This window comes from Ascaphus truei, chromosome 4, assembly GCF_040206685.1.
Source record: "Ascaphus truei isolate aAscTru1 chromosome 4, aAscTru1.hap1, whole genome shotgun sequence".
Classification (NCBI taxonomy): domain Eukaryota; kingdom Metazoa; phylum Chordata; class Amphibia; order Anura; family Ascaphidae; genus Ascaphus; species Ascaphus truei.
This window is the reverse complement of record NC_134486.1, coordinates 415,943,909-415,961,162: the sequence shown is the minus strand read 5'-3', so window position 1 is coordinate 415,961,162 and position 17,254 is coordinate 415,943,909. Positions and strand designations below refer to the sequence as shown.

The window sequence follows — 17,254 nt, the reverse complement described above, 5'->3', positions numbered from 1 at the left end:
CTCCTGCCGAACATTGTAACATTTATATAACAGCAGAGGAGCGCAGGGCTCATGCCGAACATTGTAACATTTATTTAACAGCAGAGGAGCGCAGGGCTCATGCCGAACATTGTAACATTTATTTAACAGCAGAGGAGCGCGGGGCTCATGCCGAACATTGTAACATTTATATAACAGCAGAGGAGCGCAGGGCTCATGCCGAACATTGTAACATTTATTTAACAGCAGAGGAGCGCGGGGCTCATGCCGAACATTGTAACATTTATTTAACAGCAGAGGAGCGCAGGGCTCATGCCGAACATTGTAACATTTATATAACAGCAGAGGAGCGCAGGGCTCATGCCGAACATTGTAACATTTATTTAACAGCAGAGGAGCGCAGGGCTCATGCCGAACATTGTAACATTTATATAACAGCAGAGGAGCGCAGGGCTCACGCCGAACATTGTAACATTTATTTAACAGCAGAGGAGCGCAGGGCTCATGCCAAACATTGTAACATTTATTTAACAGCAGAGGAGCGCAGGGCTCATGCCGAACATTGTAACATTTATTTAACAGCAGAGGAGCGCAGGGCTCATGCCGAACATTGTAACATTTATATAACAGCAGAGGAGCGCAGGGCTCATGCCGAACATTGTAACATTTATTTAACAGCAGAGGAGCGCAGGGCTCACGCCGAACATTGTAACATTTATATAACAGCAGAGGAGCGCAGGGCTCATGCCGAACATTGTAACATTTATTTAACAGCAGAGGAGCGCAGGGCTCACGCCTAACATTGTAACATTTATATAACAGCAAAGGAGCGCAGGGCTCACGCCGAACATTGTAACATTTATATAACAGCAGAGGAGCGCAGGGCTCATGCCTAACATTGTAACATTTATATAACAGCAGAGGAGCGCAGGGCTCACGCCTAACATTGTAACATTTATTTAACAGCAGAGGAGCGCAGGGCTCATGCCGAACATTGTAACATTTATATAACAGCAGAGGAGCGCAGGGCTCATGCCTAACATTGTAACATTTATATAACAGCAGAGGAGCGCGGGGCTCATGCCGAACATTGTAACATTTATTTAACAGCAGAGGAGCGCAGGGCTCATGCCGAACATTGTAACATTTATTTAACAGCAGAGGAGCGCGGGGCTCATGCCGAACATTGTAACATTTATTTAACAGCAGAGGAGCGCAGGGCTCATGCCGAACATTGTAACATTTATTTAACAGCAGAGGAGCGCAGGGCTCATGCCAAACATTGTAACATTTATTTAACAGCAGAGGAGCGCAGGGCTCATGCCTAACATTGTAACATGTATTTAACAGCAGAGGAGCGCAGGGCTCATGCCTAACATTGTAACATTTATTTAACAGCAGAGGAGCGCAGGGCTCACGCCGAACATTGTAACATTTATATAACAGCAGAGGAGCGCAGGGCTCATGCCGAACATTGTAACATTTATTTAACAGCAGAGGAGCGCAGGGCTCATGCCGAACATTGTAACATTTATATAACAGCAGAGGAGCGCAGGGCTCATGCCGAACATTGTAACATTTATTTAACAGCAGAGGAGCGCAGGGCTCATGCCGAACATTGTAACATTTATATAACAGCAGAGGAGCGCAGGGCTCACGCCGAACATTGTAACATTTATTTAACAGCAGAGGAGCGCAGGGCTCATGCCGAACATTGTAACATTTATTTAACAGCAGAGGAGCGCAGGGCTCATGCCGAACATTGTAACATTTATTTAACAGCAGAGGAGCGCAGGGCTCATGCCGAACATTGTAACATTTATATAACAGCAGAGGAGCGCAGGGCTCACGCCGAACATTGTAACATTTATTGAAGTGAAACTTCTTTAGTGGCACCTATTCTGATAGAGTAAAACGGGAGAGTTGGGGGCGAAATGTGAAACGGAAGTGACGTCACGGCTCCCCCTCCCCCTGCCGCCACACGCCTGCTGTGACATGCGGCGGCGATAGCCGCCGGCGCCGCTCCTAATGGCCGCAGCTTCCCCCACACACCCACTGTGACATGCGGCGCCGGCGGCGATAGCCGCCGGCGCCGCTCCTAACGGCCGCCGTTACCCCCATACGTCCGCTGCCATGGGTGTAGCAAGATGGCTGCCGCAGAGCTTCCGGTGCTTTTGACTGAAAGGTGTAGCAAGAAGGCAGGCGCGGGGATTTTAAATCAGTCACTGGTGTGGGCCAAGTGGACTCAGTGAGCAGCTGCTCAGCATCTCTCCTCCCTCCGCTTCCCCTTCCCTGTGTCCCGCTGACTGAATAACACCCTCAGAAGCGTCCTCATCTCACCCGGGGGCGGCGCTCATCATCATGGGGACGGCTGTGACGTCACGCAAAATAAGGCGGGCTCTGTCACTCCATAGCGAGTGGAACTGCTCCAGTAACGGGAAGGGGGGGGAGTTGAGTGCGCAGCACCATCAGAAGGGGCATCGCTGCAGCGCTCCCCTCCGAGCCGGCTCGAGCTAACTATGACGCGCTGCCCCCCTCCCCCCCTGCCTCCATGCCGCGATCTGGTAGAAATGGGGTGGAGGGAGAGAGGAGATTGCTGAAAGGTGCTGGGGACAGGAAAAGGTGCTGGGGGCAGGATAAGGGTGCTGCAGAGAAAGGATAAGGGTGCTGGGGGGAGGACAAGTGTGCTGGGGGGGGGGGAGACTGCTGAAAGGTGCTGGGGACAGGAAAATGTGCTGGGGGCAGGATAAGGGTGCTGCAGAGAAAGGATAAGGGTGCTGGGGGGAGGACAAGTGTGCTGGGGGGGGGGAGAGACTGCTGAAAGGTGCTGGGGACAGGAAAAGGTGCTGGGGGCAGGATAAGGGTGCTGCAGAGAAAGGATAAGGGTGCTGGGGGGAGGACAAGTGTGCTGGGGGGGGGAGACTGCTGAAAGGTGCTGGGGACAGGAAAAGGTGCTGGGGGCAGGATAAGGGTGCTGCAGAGAAAGGATAAGGGTGCTGGGGGGAGGACAAGTGTGCTGGGGGGGGGGGAGACTGCTGAAAGGTGCTGGGGACAGGAAAATGTGCTGGGGGCAGGATAAGGGTGCTGCAGAGAAAGGATAAGGGTGCTGGGGGGAGGACAAGTGTGCTGGGGGGGGGGAGACTGCTGAAAGGTGCTGGGGACAGGAAAATGTGCTGGGGGCAGGATAAGGGTGCTGCAGAGAAAGGATAAGTGTGCTGGGGGGAGGACAAGTGTGCTGGGGGGGTTGCAGGACACAGACAGACATACATTGACTGACACACTGACACACTGACACACATACACATACACACACACACACACACACACACACACACACTGACTGACACACATACACACACACACACACACACACACACACACACTGACTGACACACATACACACACACACACACACTGACTGACACACATACACACACACACACACACATACACACTGACACACACACACACACACCCGCACACACGAGGAATTCACACTTAGTGCAAATAGCTAATACAGGCGATGTGTGCAGAGCACGCGCATTCTAAGTCAAATTTATTTGCGTTTTGTCAATGAAATTGTATTTTGATTTTTAATTAAAACATCACCAACACAAATACAATTTCTGTGACAAAAGTCAAAGAAGTTTCACTTACTATGCGCGTGCACAGCACACACAGCTTTTTTTTTTAACAGCAGAGGAGCGCAGGGCTCACGCCGAACATTGTAACATTTATATAACAGCAGAGGAGCGCAGGGCTCACGCCGAACATTGTAACATTTATATAACAGCAGAGGAGCGCAGGGCTCACGCCGAACATTGTAACATTTATATAACAGCAGAGGAGCGCAGGGCTCACGCCGAACATTGTAACATTTATTTAACAGCAGAGGAGCGCAGGGCTCATGCCGAACATTGTAACATTTATATAACAGCAAAGGAGCGCAGGGCTCACGCCGAACATTGTAACATTTATATAACAGCAGAGGAGCGCAGGGCTCATGCCGAACATTGTAACATTTATATAACAGCAAAGGAGCGCAGGGCTCACGCCTAACATTGTAACATTTATTTAACAGCAGAGGAGCGCAGGGCTCATGCCGAACATTGTGCTGGAGCGCAGGGCTCATGCCGAACATTGTAACATTTATATAACAGCAGAGGAGCGCAGGGCTCATGCCAAACATTGTAACATTTATTTAACAGCAGAGGAGCGCAGGGCTCATGCCAAACATTGTAACATTTATTTAACAGCAGAGGAGCGCAGGGCTCATGCCTAACATTGTAACATTTATTTAACAGCAGAGGAGCGCAGGGCTCATGCCGAACATTGTAACATTTATTTAACAGCAGAGGAGCGCAGGGCTCATGCCAAACATTGTAACATTTATTTAACAGCAGAGGAGCGCAGGGCTCATGCCGAACATTGTAACATTTATTTAACAGCAGAGGAGCGCAGGGCTCATGCCTAACATTGTAACATTTATTTAACAGCAGAGGAGCGCAGGGCTCATGCCAAACATTGTAACATTTATTTAACAGCAGAGGAGCGCAGGGCTCATGCCGAACATTGTAACATTTATTTAACAGCAGAGGAGCGCAGGGCTCATGCCGAACATTGTAACATTTATTTAACAGCAGAGGAGCGCAGGGCTCATGCCGAACATTGTAACATTTATTTAACAGCAGAGGAGCGCAGGGCTCATGCCGAACATTGTAACATTTATTTAACAGCAGAGGAGCGCAGGGCTCATGCCTAACATTGTAACATTTATGTAACAGCAGAGGAGCGCAGGGCTCATGCCAAACATTGTAACATTTATTTAACAGCAGAGGAGCGCAGGGCTCACGCCAAACATTGTAACATTTATTTAACAGCAGAGGAGCGCAGGGCTCACGCCGAACATTGTAACATTTATTTAACAGCAGAGGAGCGCAGGGCTCACGCCGAACATTGTAACATTTATTTAACAGCAGAGGAGCGCAGGGCTCACGCCGAACATTGTAACATTTATTTAACAGCAGAGGAGCGCAGGGCTCACGCCGAACATTGTAACATTTATTTAACAGCAGAGGAGCGCAGGGCTCACGCCGAACATTGTAACATTTATTTAACAGCAGAGGAGCGCAGGGCTCATGCCGAACATTGTAACATTTATTTAACAGCAGAGGAGCGCAGGGCTCATGCCGAACATTGTAACATTTATATAACAGCAGAGGAGCGCAGGGCTCATGCCAAACATTGTAACATTTATTTAACAGCAGAGGAGCGCAGGGCTCATGCCGAACATTGTAACATTTATTTAACAGCAGAGGAGCGCAGGGCTCATGCCGAACATTGTAACATTTATTTAACAGCAGAGGAGCGCAGGGCTCATGCCGAACATTGTAACATTTATTTAACAGCAGAGGAGCGCAGGGCTCATGCCGAACATTGTAACATTTATTTAACAGCAGAGGAGCGCAGGGCTCATGCCTAACATTGTAACATTTATTTAACAGCAGAGGAGCGCAGGGCTCATGCCAAACATTGTAACATTTATTTAACAGCAGAGGAGCGCAGGGCTCACGCCAAACATTGTAACATTTATTTAACAGCAGAGGAGCGCAGGGCTCACGCCGAACATTGTAACATTTATTTAACAGCAGAGGAGCGCAGGGCTCACGCCGAACATTGTAACATTTATTTAACAGCAGAGGAGCGCAGGGCTCACGCCGAACATTGTAACATTTATTTAACAGCAGAGGAGCGCAGGGCTCACGCCGAACATTGTAACATTTATTTAACAGCAGAGGAGCGCAGGGCTCATGCCGAACATTGTAACATTTATTTAACAGCAGAGGAGCGCAGGGCTCATGCCGAACATTGTAACATTTATTTAACAGCAGAGGAGCGCAGGGCTCATGCCGAACATTGTAACATTTATATAACAGCAGAGGAGCGCAGGGCTCATGCCAAACATTGTAACATTTATTTAACAGCAGAGGAGCGCAGGGCTCATGCCGAACATTGTAACATTTATTTAACAGCAGAGGAGCGCAGGGCTCATGCCGAACATTGTAACATTTATTTAACAGCAGAGGAGCGCAGGGCTCATGCCTAACATTGTAACATTTATATAACAGCAGAGGAGCGCAGGGCTCACGCCGAACATTGTAACATTTATATAACAGCAGAGGAGCGCAGGGCTCATGCCGAACATTGTAACATTTATATAACAGCAGAGGAGCGCAGGGCTCATGCCAAACATTGTAACATTTATATAACAGCAGAGGAGCGCAGGGCTCATGCCAAACATTGTAACATTTATATAACAGCAGAGGAGCGCAGGGCTCATGCCGAACATTGTAACATTTATTTAACAGCAGAGGAGCGCAGGGCTCATGCCGAACATTGTAACATTTATTTAACAGCAGAGGAGCGCAGGGCTCATGCCGAACATTGTAACATTTATTTAACAGCAGAGGAGCGCAGGGCTCATGCCGAACATTGTAACATTTATTTAACAGCAGAGGAGCGCAGGGCTCATGCCGAACATTGTAACATTTATTTAACAGCAGAGGAGCGCAGGGCTCACGCCGAACATTGTAACATGTATTTAACAGCAGAGGAGCGCAGGGCTCATGCCGAACATTGTAACATTTATTTAACAGCAGAGGAGCGCAGGGCTCATGCCAAACATTGTAACATTTATTTAACAGCAGAGGAGCGCAGGGCTCATGCCAAACATTGTAACATTTATTTAACAGCAGAGGAGCGCAGGGCTCATGCCGAACATTGTAACATTTATTTAACAGCAGAGGAGCGCAGGGCTCATGCCGAACATTGTAACATTTATATAACAGCAGAGGAGCGCAGGGCTCATGCCAAACATTGTAACATTTATTTAACAGCAGAGGAGCGCAGGGCTCATGCCGAACATTGTAACATTTATTTAACAGCAGAGGAGCGCAGGGCTCATGCCGAACATTGTAACATTTATATAACAGCAGAGGAGCGCAGGGCTCATGCCGAACATTGTAACATTTATATAACAGCAGAGGAGCGCAGGGCTCACGCCGAACATTGTAACATTTATATAACAGCAGAGGAGCGCAGGGCTCATGCCGAACATTGTAACATTTATTTAACAGCAGAGGAGCGCAGGGCTCATGCCGAGCATTGTAACATTTATATAACAGCAGAGGAGCGCAGGGCTCATGCCGAACATTGTAACATTTATTTAACAGCAGAGGAGCGCAGGGCTCACGCCGAACATTGTAACATTTATTTAACAGCAGAGGAGCGCAGGGCTCATGCCAAACATTGTAACATTTATTTAACAGCAGAGGAGCGCAGGGCTCATGCCGAACATTGTAACATTTATTTAACAGCAGAGGAGCGCAGGGCTCATGCCGAACATTGTAACATTTATTTAACAGCAGAGGAGCGCAGGGTTCATGCCGAACATTGTAACATTTATTTAACAGCAGAGGAGCGCAGGGCTCATGCCGAACATTGTAACATTTATTTAACAGCAGAGGAGCGCAGGGCTCATGCCTAACATTGTAACATTTATTTAACAGCAGAGGAGCGCAGGGCTCATGCCAAACATTGTAACATTTATTTAACAGCAGAGGAGCGCAGGGCTCATGCCGAACATTGTAACATTTATTTAACAGCAGAGGAGCGCAGGGCTCATGCCTGACATTGTAACATTTATTTAACAGCAGAGGAGCGCAGGGCTCATGCCTAACATTGTAACATGTATTTAACAGCAGAGGAGCGCAGGGCTCATGTTTCATATGAAAGAGAAAAAATAACAAACAAATAATGCAAAGACAATTTAACCCCACTGAAAATCGGCTCGTGTACTGGTGGGTATGCACACACAAATTAAAAGCCATTTTCAAAGGTCTTGGGTACGTTTGAAAGTAGTGGTACTGGTGTCTTGCAGGTGTTGTAAAATACCTTGTTTGCCACGGAAGTATTAAAAGTTTATATAATAATTTTAACCCCTTGAGGCTGAGATCAGTGTCGGATTTTTTTTTTTAAATGCCGCCCTTAGGTACTTGCCTGGTGCCGCCCTCCTTCTCCTGTGCCACGCCGTCCCATTGCCATGGCAATGCGAGGCCATGTGACATCACATTGCCGGCCGCACGACATCACATTGCTGGCCGCACATGTGCAAATCGGCGCTTGCCGGCTGCACATGCAGGGCCCGGCAAGCGCCGAACGCGCATACGCATGAGTGGCTGGCCAGCGCCGATCACGCATGCGTGGGTGGCACGCGCAGATCGCACATGCGTGGGTGGCACGCACCGATCGCGCATGCGTGGGTGGCACGCGCAGATCGCACATGCGTGGGTGGCACGCGCAGATCGCACATGCGTGGGTGGCACGCACCGATCACGCATGCGTGGGTAGCACGCACCGATCACGCATGCGTGGGTGGCACGCACCGATCGCACATGCCGCCCCAAAATGTTGCCACCCTAGGCCTGGGCCTGATGGGACATCCGCCAATGGTTGGGGCCCTTATGACATATTCTGTACATCATTGGGTTTTGCTCCTTCTGTAGGGGGCGCTAGCCACCGAGAAATAAACGGGAGGGAGGGGAAGGGGAGTCTCCTCTTCCGCTGACCACACCGGAAACGACCATGTGAACGCTGGAGGGTCCGTGAGCGCACAGGGGGTAGAGGACGCTCTCCCTCACTTAAGGGGTTAAAATACTGAATGGGTCACGCTGGGTCTGACAGTTGAAGTTCGGGAGCAGGGGTCGTACTTACCAGAACATCCACCACGGTGGGGACCAGACCGGAGAGGAAGCGCGGGGGCGTCCGGAGAACCTCGGAGGAGAACCTGATGGCTCTGCGCAGGATCCGACGCAGCACGAGGCTGCGGAGCAAAATACCGCGCCGGGTTTAGTGTCTCCTCTAACATACGCTCTGCGCCTTAACCACTTCTACTGGAGGCTTTTAGGCAAAACACGTACTCCTTCAGCCTAAGGTGATCACAACTAAAGCTACCTGGGATACAACAACATGGCCACCGATTACTTCGCCACTGTGTTCACACACACTCACGTACAAGTATTAGGGGGAAAGATTGTAAATCCCCCCGCCCTGTATAGACATGCGGTGTACGAGGGCCCTTATGAAGTACGTCATTGGGTTTTGCTCGTTATCTAACCCAGGGATGCTCAGCTCCAGTCCTCAAGCCCCCCCACCAACAGGTCAGGTTTTCTGGACATCCCTGCTTCAGCACAGGTGGCTCAATCAGAGGCTCAGTCGTAGACTGAGCCTCTGATTGCGCCACCTGTGTTGAACCAGAGACTGATTGAGCCACATGTGCTGAAGCAGGGATATCCTGAAAACCTGACCTGTTTTTGGGGGGAGGGGGCTTGAGGACTGAAGTTGATCCCCCCTGATTTTGGGGGCGTGACCAAGAGATACATGGAAGGAGGGGGGGGTCTTTGACATGGTATTGTTGTTAGACACAGAAAGTGCAGAACAAGGAGATCAGGTGCAATAGCCTCTTCTGCTCCGTTATTATGTTTAAAAGACTTCAAAATACCATGTGTCTAATTCCGTACAGGTCACAGGCTGATGGACATGCAGGTATTCTGAGACACGCCGTGTCCCCTGTAGTACCACCGACCACACATTTCTAACAGAGAGCACTATCCCGTCAGCCACGCAAACAAAAAGACGCAAGCATTTTAACACGCAGGAATCAAGGCCTTCTGGTGTGAAGCAAGACAGGCAAGCGGCATTACAAAGGCACGCGTCGCACGTCTGCCCAGCAACACAGGGGCTCATCAATGACCTGTCCAATACTCACTCTGCTCCGGACATGCCTGGGTACACCCCGTCAGCGATACACACACACAGCGTACGGATGTGATCCGCCACCACGCGATACGCCATGTCCACGTGTCCTGTATCCGCTGTCCCCAGCAGACCCCGATATGCAGGCGCCTGGGACCCCTGTGAAAACAGATGGTGCCCACTTATCCATTGGTATATAATATAACTCATCCAGATTGATAGTCAGTTCTACCTCTGTCTTTGTCATATTGCATCGGGAGGGGTTTAATGGGGCACAGATATCGGTCTTCCTGGTGTAAACGCAACAGGCTAAATTTGGTCCCTACTGTCTTTGGCGGAGTCATTCATCAGATAGGTGGGACAGACAAAGTGCCATTGGTCTCTTCAGCATATTCCCAATCCATTCTACTATTAAAGGGGCAGATCCTATGCGATTCACTTGGTGTTTACCCTCTGTTATTCGGGTTCCGGAGAGACCTGCTACACGGCCCCTACTGAATATGATGAGAAGTGGAATCCCATGCAGTTAGCAATGGGAAGTAATGCATCATTGGCTGTGCTTCTTACCATACAGAATAGGATGAGCTCTCTCTTTGGGGTTATGCATTGAAGTGGGATAGTGCAGAGTGGACACTGCTACATGCGAAACTCTCATTCAAATCAATAGACGTCTCTGTGCAGTAGTGTCCATTGGCATTCTGCAACAGCCCCATAGGAGGGACAGATATAATGGTCTATAAGTCCCTTCAGTGCCTATAGCACTAAGTAAGCTGCAATGGGAAGGCAAGACTAGATGGGCTGTAGGTATCCTTCATATCTATATCCTTCTGTACTGGGAGGGGACAGAACCTCATCTGAAACATACATGACAGACACCACACCCATGGTCGCACATTATATCTGCACACCTTGTGAATAGCCTCCAGGATTGGGGAGAATAAGTCTGTGTCATAGTTGGAGCGCTTGCCTTGAAGGATGGTTACCAGTCTCTCCAGTCCCATCCCAGTGTCCACGTGACTCTGGGGCAGCAGACGCAGGCTCCCATCTGCCTCCCTGTCCACCATAGCCAAGAGAAGAAGTTTTTAGACTAGAGCTGTGAAACATGGTCTGTGTCTTCCTTCCTCCCAGAGTTCTCCTTCTTGCCCCCAGTCTCATCCTCATGCTACCTGTCACTGAAGACTTATGGATAGCCTTCTGACTCTCTCCAATCTTCCTCCTGCAAGATCCCTCCCACTTTCCTTTAGTCCTTCTATGTCCTCATGTTCCTCGCACGCGTATTCCTTCCTGCCAGCTTGCTTTTCCAGTCTTCCACCTGCTGGCCTTCATATCCTCTTTATCTCCCCAGGTGCCCCTTGCTATTCCTCATGGTAAGCCCAGGTCTTTCTCCTTCCCGCCTCACTTTAATTACCCTCCTCCAAATCTTTCTTCAGCCCCAACCTTGTGCACTCTACAGTCTTCCTTCCTGCCTCAACAACCCTCCTACTGCCCCAAACCTGATTATGTCCACTAATTTCACCTTTATACTCTCTTCATGTCCTGTCCTGCCTCAAGCCTACAGATGTATCAGGCTTCTTTGTTACCCCTAATGGGATATGTTGTGATATTCTGCACCATCAGTACCAATGAATACAATGGAAACCCTACTTTAGTACATCTGTACTTTGTGCTCCTTGCAGTCTTTCAATCCTTACCATATTTCAAGAGGGCCACCTTCTCATGCTACACCTGTCCTCCTTATTCCTGGCCCAGACCCTTCCTCATGCATCTACATCCCTTCCTCTCCACCACAGCTTTTCAATGTCCCCAGTCTATCCTTCTGCTCCATGCTCCACTCAATCCTTCCCCAGACCGCCCCTTTGCCCACCTGTTATACTGCATAAACACCAGGTTCCAGATCTCCACCACCTCCGGGCTGTCTTGGTTCACCAGAGCTGCAGCGTTCCGCCCGCCCACATGGTCATAGTGAATCTCGGTGCAGGGGCCGCAGGGGCCCGTCTCTCCCATCTCCCAGAAATTAGCCCTCAGCCCAAATGGCAGTAGGCGAGATGGGGAAATGCTAAAGGAAAACAAGGGGTGTTAAGGGTTTGTAGGTCACTCTTCAGTATATGATACAATGTCAAGACCCATCGTGTCCCTATGTCATTGTGCAATGTGATCCTACTGCCTGGGTCACTATGTCCCTTGGCAAAGAAAGGACAGACGTGAAAGGGCAAAGGCCTCTGTTCCCCTGCAGTGATAGAGACAGGCTGGAATGGCTATGGAGCCCTTACTGCTCTAGGTCCCTTATCCACTCTGCAGTGGGAGGGAGAGACTCAACAGGCCACAGCAATTCCACTGTGTTACCATGTAAGGCTGAGCTTAGACAGCGAGATTGAGACAAGCACAAATTGCTTAATCCCTATGCGGCCGCCCCTAGTGCGTGCGTACGACAGAGCGCGATGGCGAGACCGCGTTTTGAAGAGACAAAAAATGTGTCTTTTCAAGCACGGTCGCGTGACGTCAGCGGTTGAGCCAATGAGGGCAAACCCAGCTTAGTGATGCGTCCACCACCCCTCCCCAATCTCCTGCAGCCAAGATCACACGTCGCTGGGGCGAGAGGCGCCCGTGATGCGATGAGTGTGCGCGGATGCGCTGAAGCCCGGACTATAATCTTGGCCTAAGTGTAAGCAATCTCAGCCATTTCACAAGCAGAGCTCTAGCAAAATTAGAGTTGGGCAATATATCAATAGGATAGTAATATCCCGATAATAGGAAATAACACGGACTTTTTGCACATTGATGCTTTATGGGCAGCTGAGGAAGTTTCAGAAGCAGCCGCTTTAAAGGAGACAGAGCTGCCAGTGTAAACAGGAGAGTGCCAGCTCCCCAGCCTCCTCCCCTGAGGTTAGCAGCCTCCTCTCCCAGCCTCCTCCCGAGGTTAGCAGGACTCCTCTCCCAGCCTCCTCCCGAGGATAGCAGCCTCCTCTCCCAAAGGTTAGCAGCCTCCTCTCCCAAAGGTTAGCAGCCTCCTCTCCCAAAGGTTAGCAGCCTCCTCTCCCAGCCTCCTCCCAGGGTTAGCAGCCTCCTCTCCCAGCCTCCTCCCAGGGTTAGCAGCCTCCTCTCCCAGCCTCCTCCCCTGAGGTTAGCAGCCTCCTCTCCCAGCCTCCTCCCCCGAGGTTAGCAGCCTCCTCTCCCGAGGTTAGCAGCACTCCTCTCCCAGCCTCCTCCCGAGGTTAGCAGCCTCCTCTCCCAAAGGTTAGCAGCCTCCTCCCCTGAGGTTAGTAGCACTCCTCTCCTCTCCCAGCCTCCTCCCCTGAGGTTAGCAGCACTCCTTTCCCAGCCTCCTCCCGAGGTTAGCAGCCTCCTCTCCCAAAGGTTAGCAGCCTCCTCTCCCAGCCTCCTCCCGAGGTTAGTAGCACTCCTCTCCTCGCCCAGCCTCCTCCCATGAGGTTAGCAGCACTCCTCTCCTCGCCTTCTCCCGAGATTAGCAGCACTCCTCTCCCAGCCACCTCCCGAGGTTAGCAGCACTCCTCTCCCAGCCTCCTCCCGAGGTTAGCAGCACTCCTCTCCCAGCCTCCTCCCGAGTTTAGCAGCACTCCTCTCCTCTCCCAGCCTCCTCCCCTGAGGTTAGCAGCACTCCTCTCCTCACCTCCTCCCGAGATTAGCAGCCTCCTCTCCCAGCCTCCTCCCCCTGAGGTTAGCAGCCTCCTCTCTCAGCCACCTCCCGAGGTTAGCAGCCTCCTCTCCCAGCCTCCTCCCCTGACGTTAGCAGCATTCCTCTCCCGAGGATCACTGTGGTTACCCTGGGAGGGCTTATGCTTATTAATTCACAGATATTTATTACAATAAATATCGTTATCATGATAAGATTAATATCGGTATTGCAGGAAATGTTCTTTTATTGCCCAAAGCTTAGAAAAAAAACGTTAAATATGAGTTATCACGTTCATTATCCTGCAGGACAGGCTAGTGCGACAAGGGAAAATAAACAAGATCAAATCGTTCAGAAATCCACTGTGATATTAATTCTGCTGTAGCCTCGTACCTACCCCAGGCTGAGCCAAATCTCTCGGGTCTCCTCATCAGCTACCAAACCCAGTGCTGGATCTCCACCAAAATACGTGACGTAGAGGCGCTCGGTGGGAAGCTGGTACCGTTGGGTCAGGAGCTCCCAGGCCATGCTGCAAGCTTCCTCCTGAGAGGGAGGGCAGAGGGTGTGGGACGCCAGACTTCACATCACATCTTATACATAGAGGGATTCATTTATAATGACTATCTAGCCAATGGGATAAGGATAGTTAGGATAGATAGGATAGATATCCCATTGGCTAGATGGCTTGAGAAAGCCTCTGCGAAACGCGTTGAATTGTGTTACGGAGGGCCCTGGATATTACTGCTGGCAGCCGTGCGATTGCAAGATGCTTCATCCGCCATGACTGCTTACATCATCGTGAGCGACGATTGCGGAAAGACCGATAGCGTGCAGAGATCGGCAAAAGAACCAGAGATCAGTGTGTCCTCTCAACTGAATGTATCATACTTTCAAACTGTGAGTGGAAATTGCTACTATAATTGTATTGTGCAATACATCTATATTTTGCACCTACAATCCCATAAGCGTATTTCCATTTTTCTTTCCTTCGATTGGACAAAAAACAGAGACACACTGTATACGGGGACCAAGTATATAGAGGGTTACTGACCATCAAGCTCCTATCGGAGAGAGTTGTATCTCTGATCGGCCCAAACTGCGCATATCATCTGTGAGTGGGACTGACACATTTTTTTCACAAATATATTATATATCTTTATTGGCTACATTATTATTATTTTTTTTACATATTTCATCACGTGATCTGCGAGCGCTCCCCATTTTTCGGATATCCGACGCGGTTTTCGGGACCAGGGGACGGTCCAAAACGTTTTTTGAGCTGTTGCACGTACCATAAAAACCCTTTTTCTTCCACTCGGTGGTGATGGTTATACTTGATTGAATTAGAGGTTATTATTGAATAAGTCTTAGTTTCACGTACTCTTATCACTATTGCACATTGTTTTACACCTATTCATTGGGGTTTAAAGTGTATCATATATTCCGTATTACACTGAATATTTATATCCCATTTACTAAGGAGCGCCCGGGTGCGCCCCTCTATTTGATGAGAGACTGAGCACTGCTAATGTCAATAGTTAATCTGATGTAACCTCCTTTAGAGCCGGATGGATAGGATACAAAGCTAAGTTCACCGAGTCCTTACTTAAGGGGTACTGTCCCTATCTATAACATAATAAATAGGGGGTCCTGGTGTATGCTATTACTTCACTAACAAGGCCTTTTACTTTTATCCTTGTTTGTCAGTCTTAGGCTGCGTATATAATGCCAGAGACGCAACGTCGCGGCAAAACAAAATGTATTGCCGCCGTCGCGTGCGCTTATAGTAGAAGCGACGCAACGGAGCGACGGCTTGGTCGCGATCGCTGGAAGTCAACTCAATTTGATTTTTCCAGCAACCGCAGCGTGACGTCCCCATTGCCAGCGACAGCACTATAAGCGCGGCCTTAGGTTCTCTTTAAATCACTGTAACCTCATTTGCCATTTACCTGCCACGTTTCCAGTCTCTCCAAGTCCTTCTGAAGAGAAATTACATCCTGCTCTGATTCTATTACCTTACACAATTTAGTATCATCAGCAAAGATGGAGACTTTGCTCTCGATCCCAACCTCAAGGTCATTAATAAACAAGTTAAAAAGCAGGGGTCCCAGTACCGATCCCTGAGGTACTCCACTCACTACTTTAGCCCAACCTGAAAAAGTTCCATTTATGACAACCCTCTGTTGTCTGTCCTTCAAACAGTTTTCAATCGAGGTGCATATATTATTACCGAGTCCAATTTGCTTTATTTTGTTCACCAACCTATTGTGTGAAACCGTATCAAAAGCCTTTGTAAAATCTAAGTAGACCACATCAACTGCATTACCCTGGTCTAAATTCCTACTTACCTCCTCAAAGAAACAAATAAGGTTAGTTTGGCAAGATCTATCCTTCATAAATCCATGCTGACTATTACTAATAATTTTGTTTTACATTAGGTATTCCTGAATATTATCCCGTATTAAACCTTCAAGTAGTTTCCCCACTATTGAAGTCTGCCTTACAGGTCTGTAATTCCCCGGTTGTGATCTAGCTCCCTTTTTAAATATAGGCACCACATCTGCTTTACGCCAATCTTGTGGTACTGAGCCTGTGGAAATGGAGTCCTTGAATATTAAATATAATGGTTTGGCCATTACTGAGCTTAACTCCTTAAGAACCTTACTGCAACAAAGACCAGCAACATACTGCACACAGTGGAACAGAAACGGCCAGGCTCTACCTTAAAGTAATCCCCGAAGGACCAGTTCCCCAGCATCTCGAAGAAGGTGTGATGATATACGTCTCTCCCCACATCCTCCAGGTCGTTGTGCTTCCCGCCGGCGCGCACACACTTCTGGCTGTTTACCACCCGCTGGTACTGTGCCATCTCACTGCGGGGGTCCACCGTGCCCAGGAAGATGGGTTTAAACTGGAAAACAAGAACAGTGGCTCTGTAACACTGTCCGTATACCCTGCATATCCCGTCGTAGGTTATAAGCACAGCAGGCATAATGCATCAAGGCAAATTTGGTGCAAATTGCATCATTTTCATCTTGCGACCAAGCTCTTTACTCCTAGTTTTGAGCCGTCTGCATCCGCTTATGATTTGCAGAGGTTCAGTAAGAGAAGTTAGGCAGCGGAGACATGACACAAATTCTAATGAGTTTAATCAAACTGCGTCTCTGCACGTCCCCTTTTTTTTAATCTAGTTTTTGTGGAAAAACTATTCGCCAGGCCTGAGGTGGCAGAAACACTTACATGCAAACGCAAACAGAAAATGGAACAATCCATCAAAATAAAACTTCTCTGAGCACTTTCTTTACATTGATTCACTTTCCCCAGTTGATTTTTTATTGAAATAGCTGCGCAGTCCGTTTTGCACAAGAACAGCACCATAGCGCGTCATTAAATACTATTGTACATGAGTCAACACATCTGCCAGGCTGGAGGCGACGTAATCTTCTCTGGGCGACAATGTGTCAAACATAAGAAACACTGGAAATGTGCATCATATTTACAATGCAGGCTTCTTGTAGCAGAAACGACCAGCGTGTTCATGGTATAATGTTACTATTACTGTCTTTACACCTCAAATGGACTGCGCTGCAGAATATGCTAATTGTATGCAAGTCTGTCTTTATTTGTATAGCGCCATTAATGTACATAGCGCTTCACAGCAGTAATACACGTGTATGTATGCATGTCTTTATTTATATAGCGCCATCAATGTACATAGCGCTTCACAGCAGTAATACACGTGTATGTATGTATGTCTTTATTTATATAGCGCCATTAATGTACATAGCGCTTCACAGCAGTAATACACGTGTATGTATGTATGTCTTTATT

At 48.8% G+C, this 17,254-nt stretch overlaps 1 protein-coding gene across 2 annotated transcripts in view; it reads right to left on the bottom strand.

Annotated features, from left to right (window-relative positions):
• AARS2 (alanyl-tRNA synthetase 2, mitochondrial) overlaps positions 1–16,984 on the bottom strand; it is a 55,440-nt gene extending 38,456 nt beyond the window's left edge. Inside the window, exons 1-6 of one of the 2 annotated variants that reach the window (XM_075598799.1) lie at positions 16,146–16,984; positions 13,821–13,966; positions 11,657–11,848; positions 10,701–10,845; positions 9,806–9,951; positions 8,752–8,860 (exon numbers count right to left, since the gene is read on the bottom strand). In XM_075598799.1, coding sequence (XP_075454914.1) covers positions 8,752–8,860; positions 9,806–9,951; positions 10,701–10,845; positions 11,657–11,848; positions 13,821–13,966; positions 16,146–16,415 — 1,008 coding nt within the window. In that variant the 5' untranslated portion in view covers positions 16,416–16,984. The remainder of the gene's footprint in view (positions 1–8,751; positions 8,861–9,805; positions 9,952–10,700; positions 10,846–11,656; positions 11,849–13,820; positions 13,967–16,145) is intronic. The other variant, XM_075598800.1, reaches the window with a different exon arrangement.
• Positions 16,985–17,254: the final 270 nt, after the last annotated feature.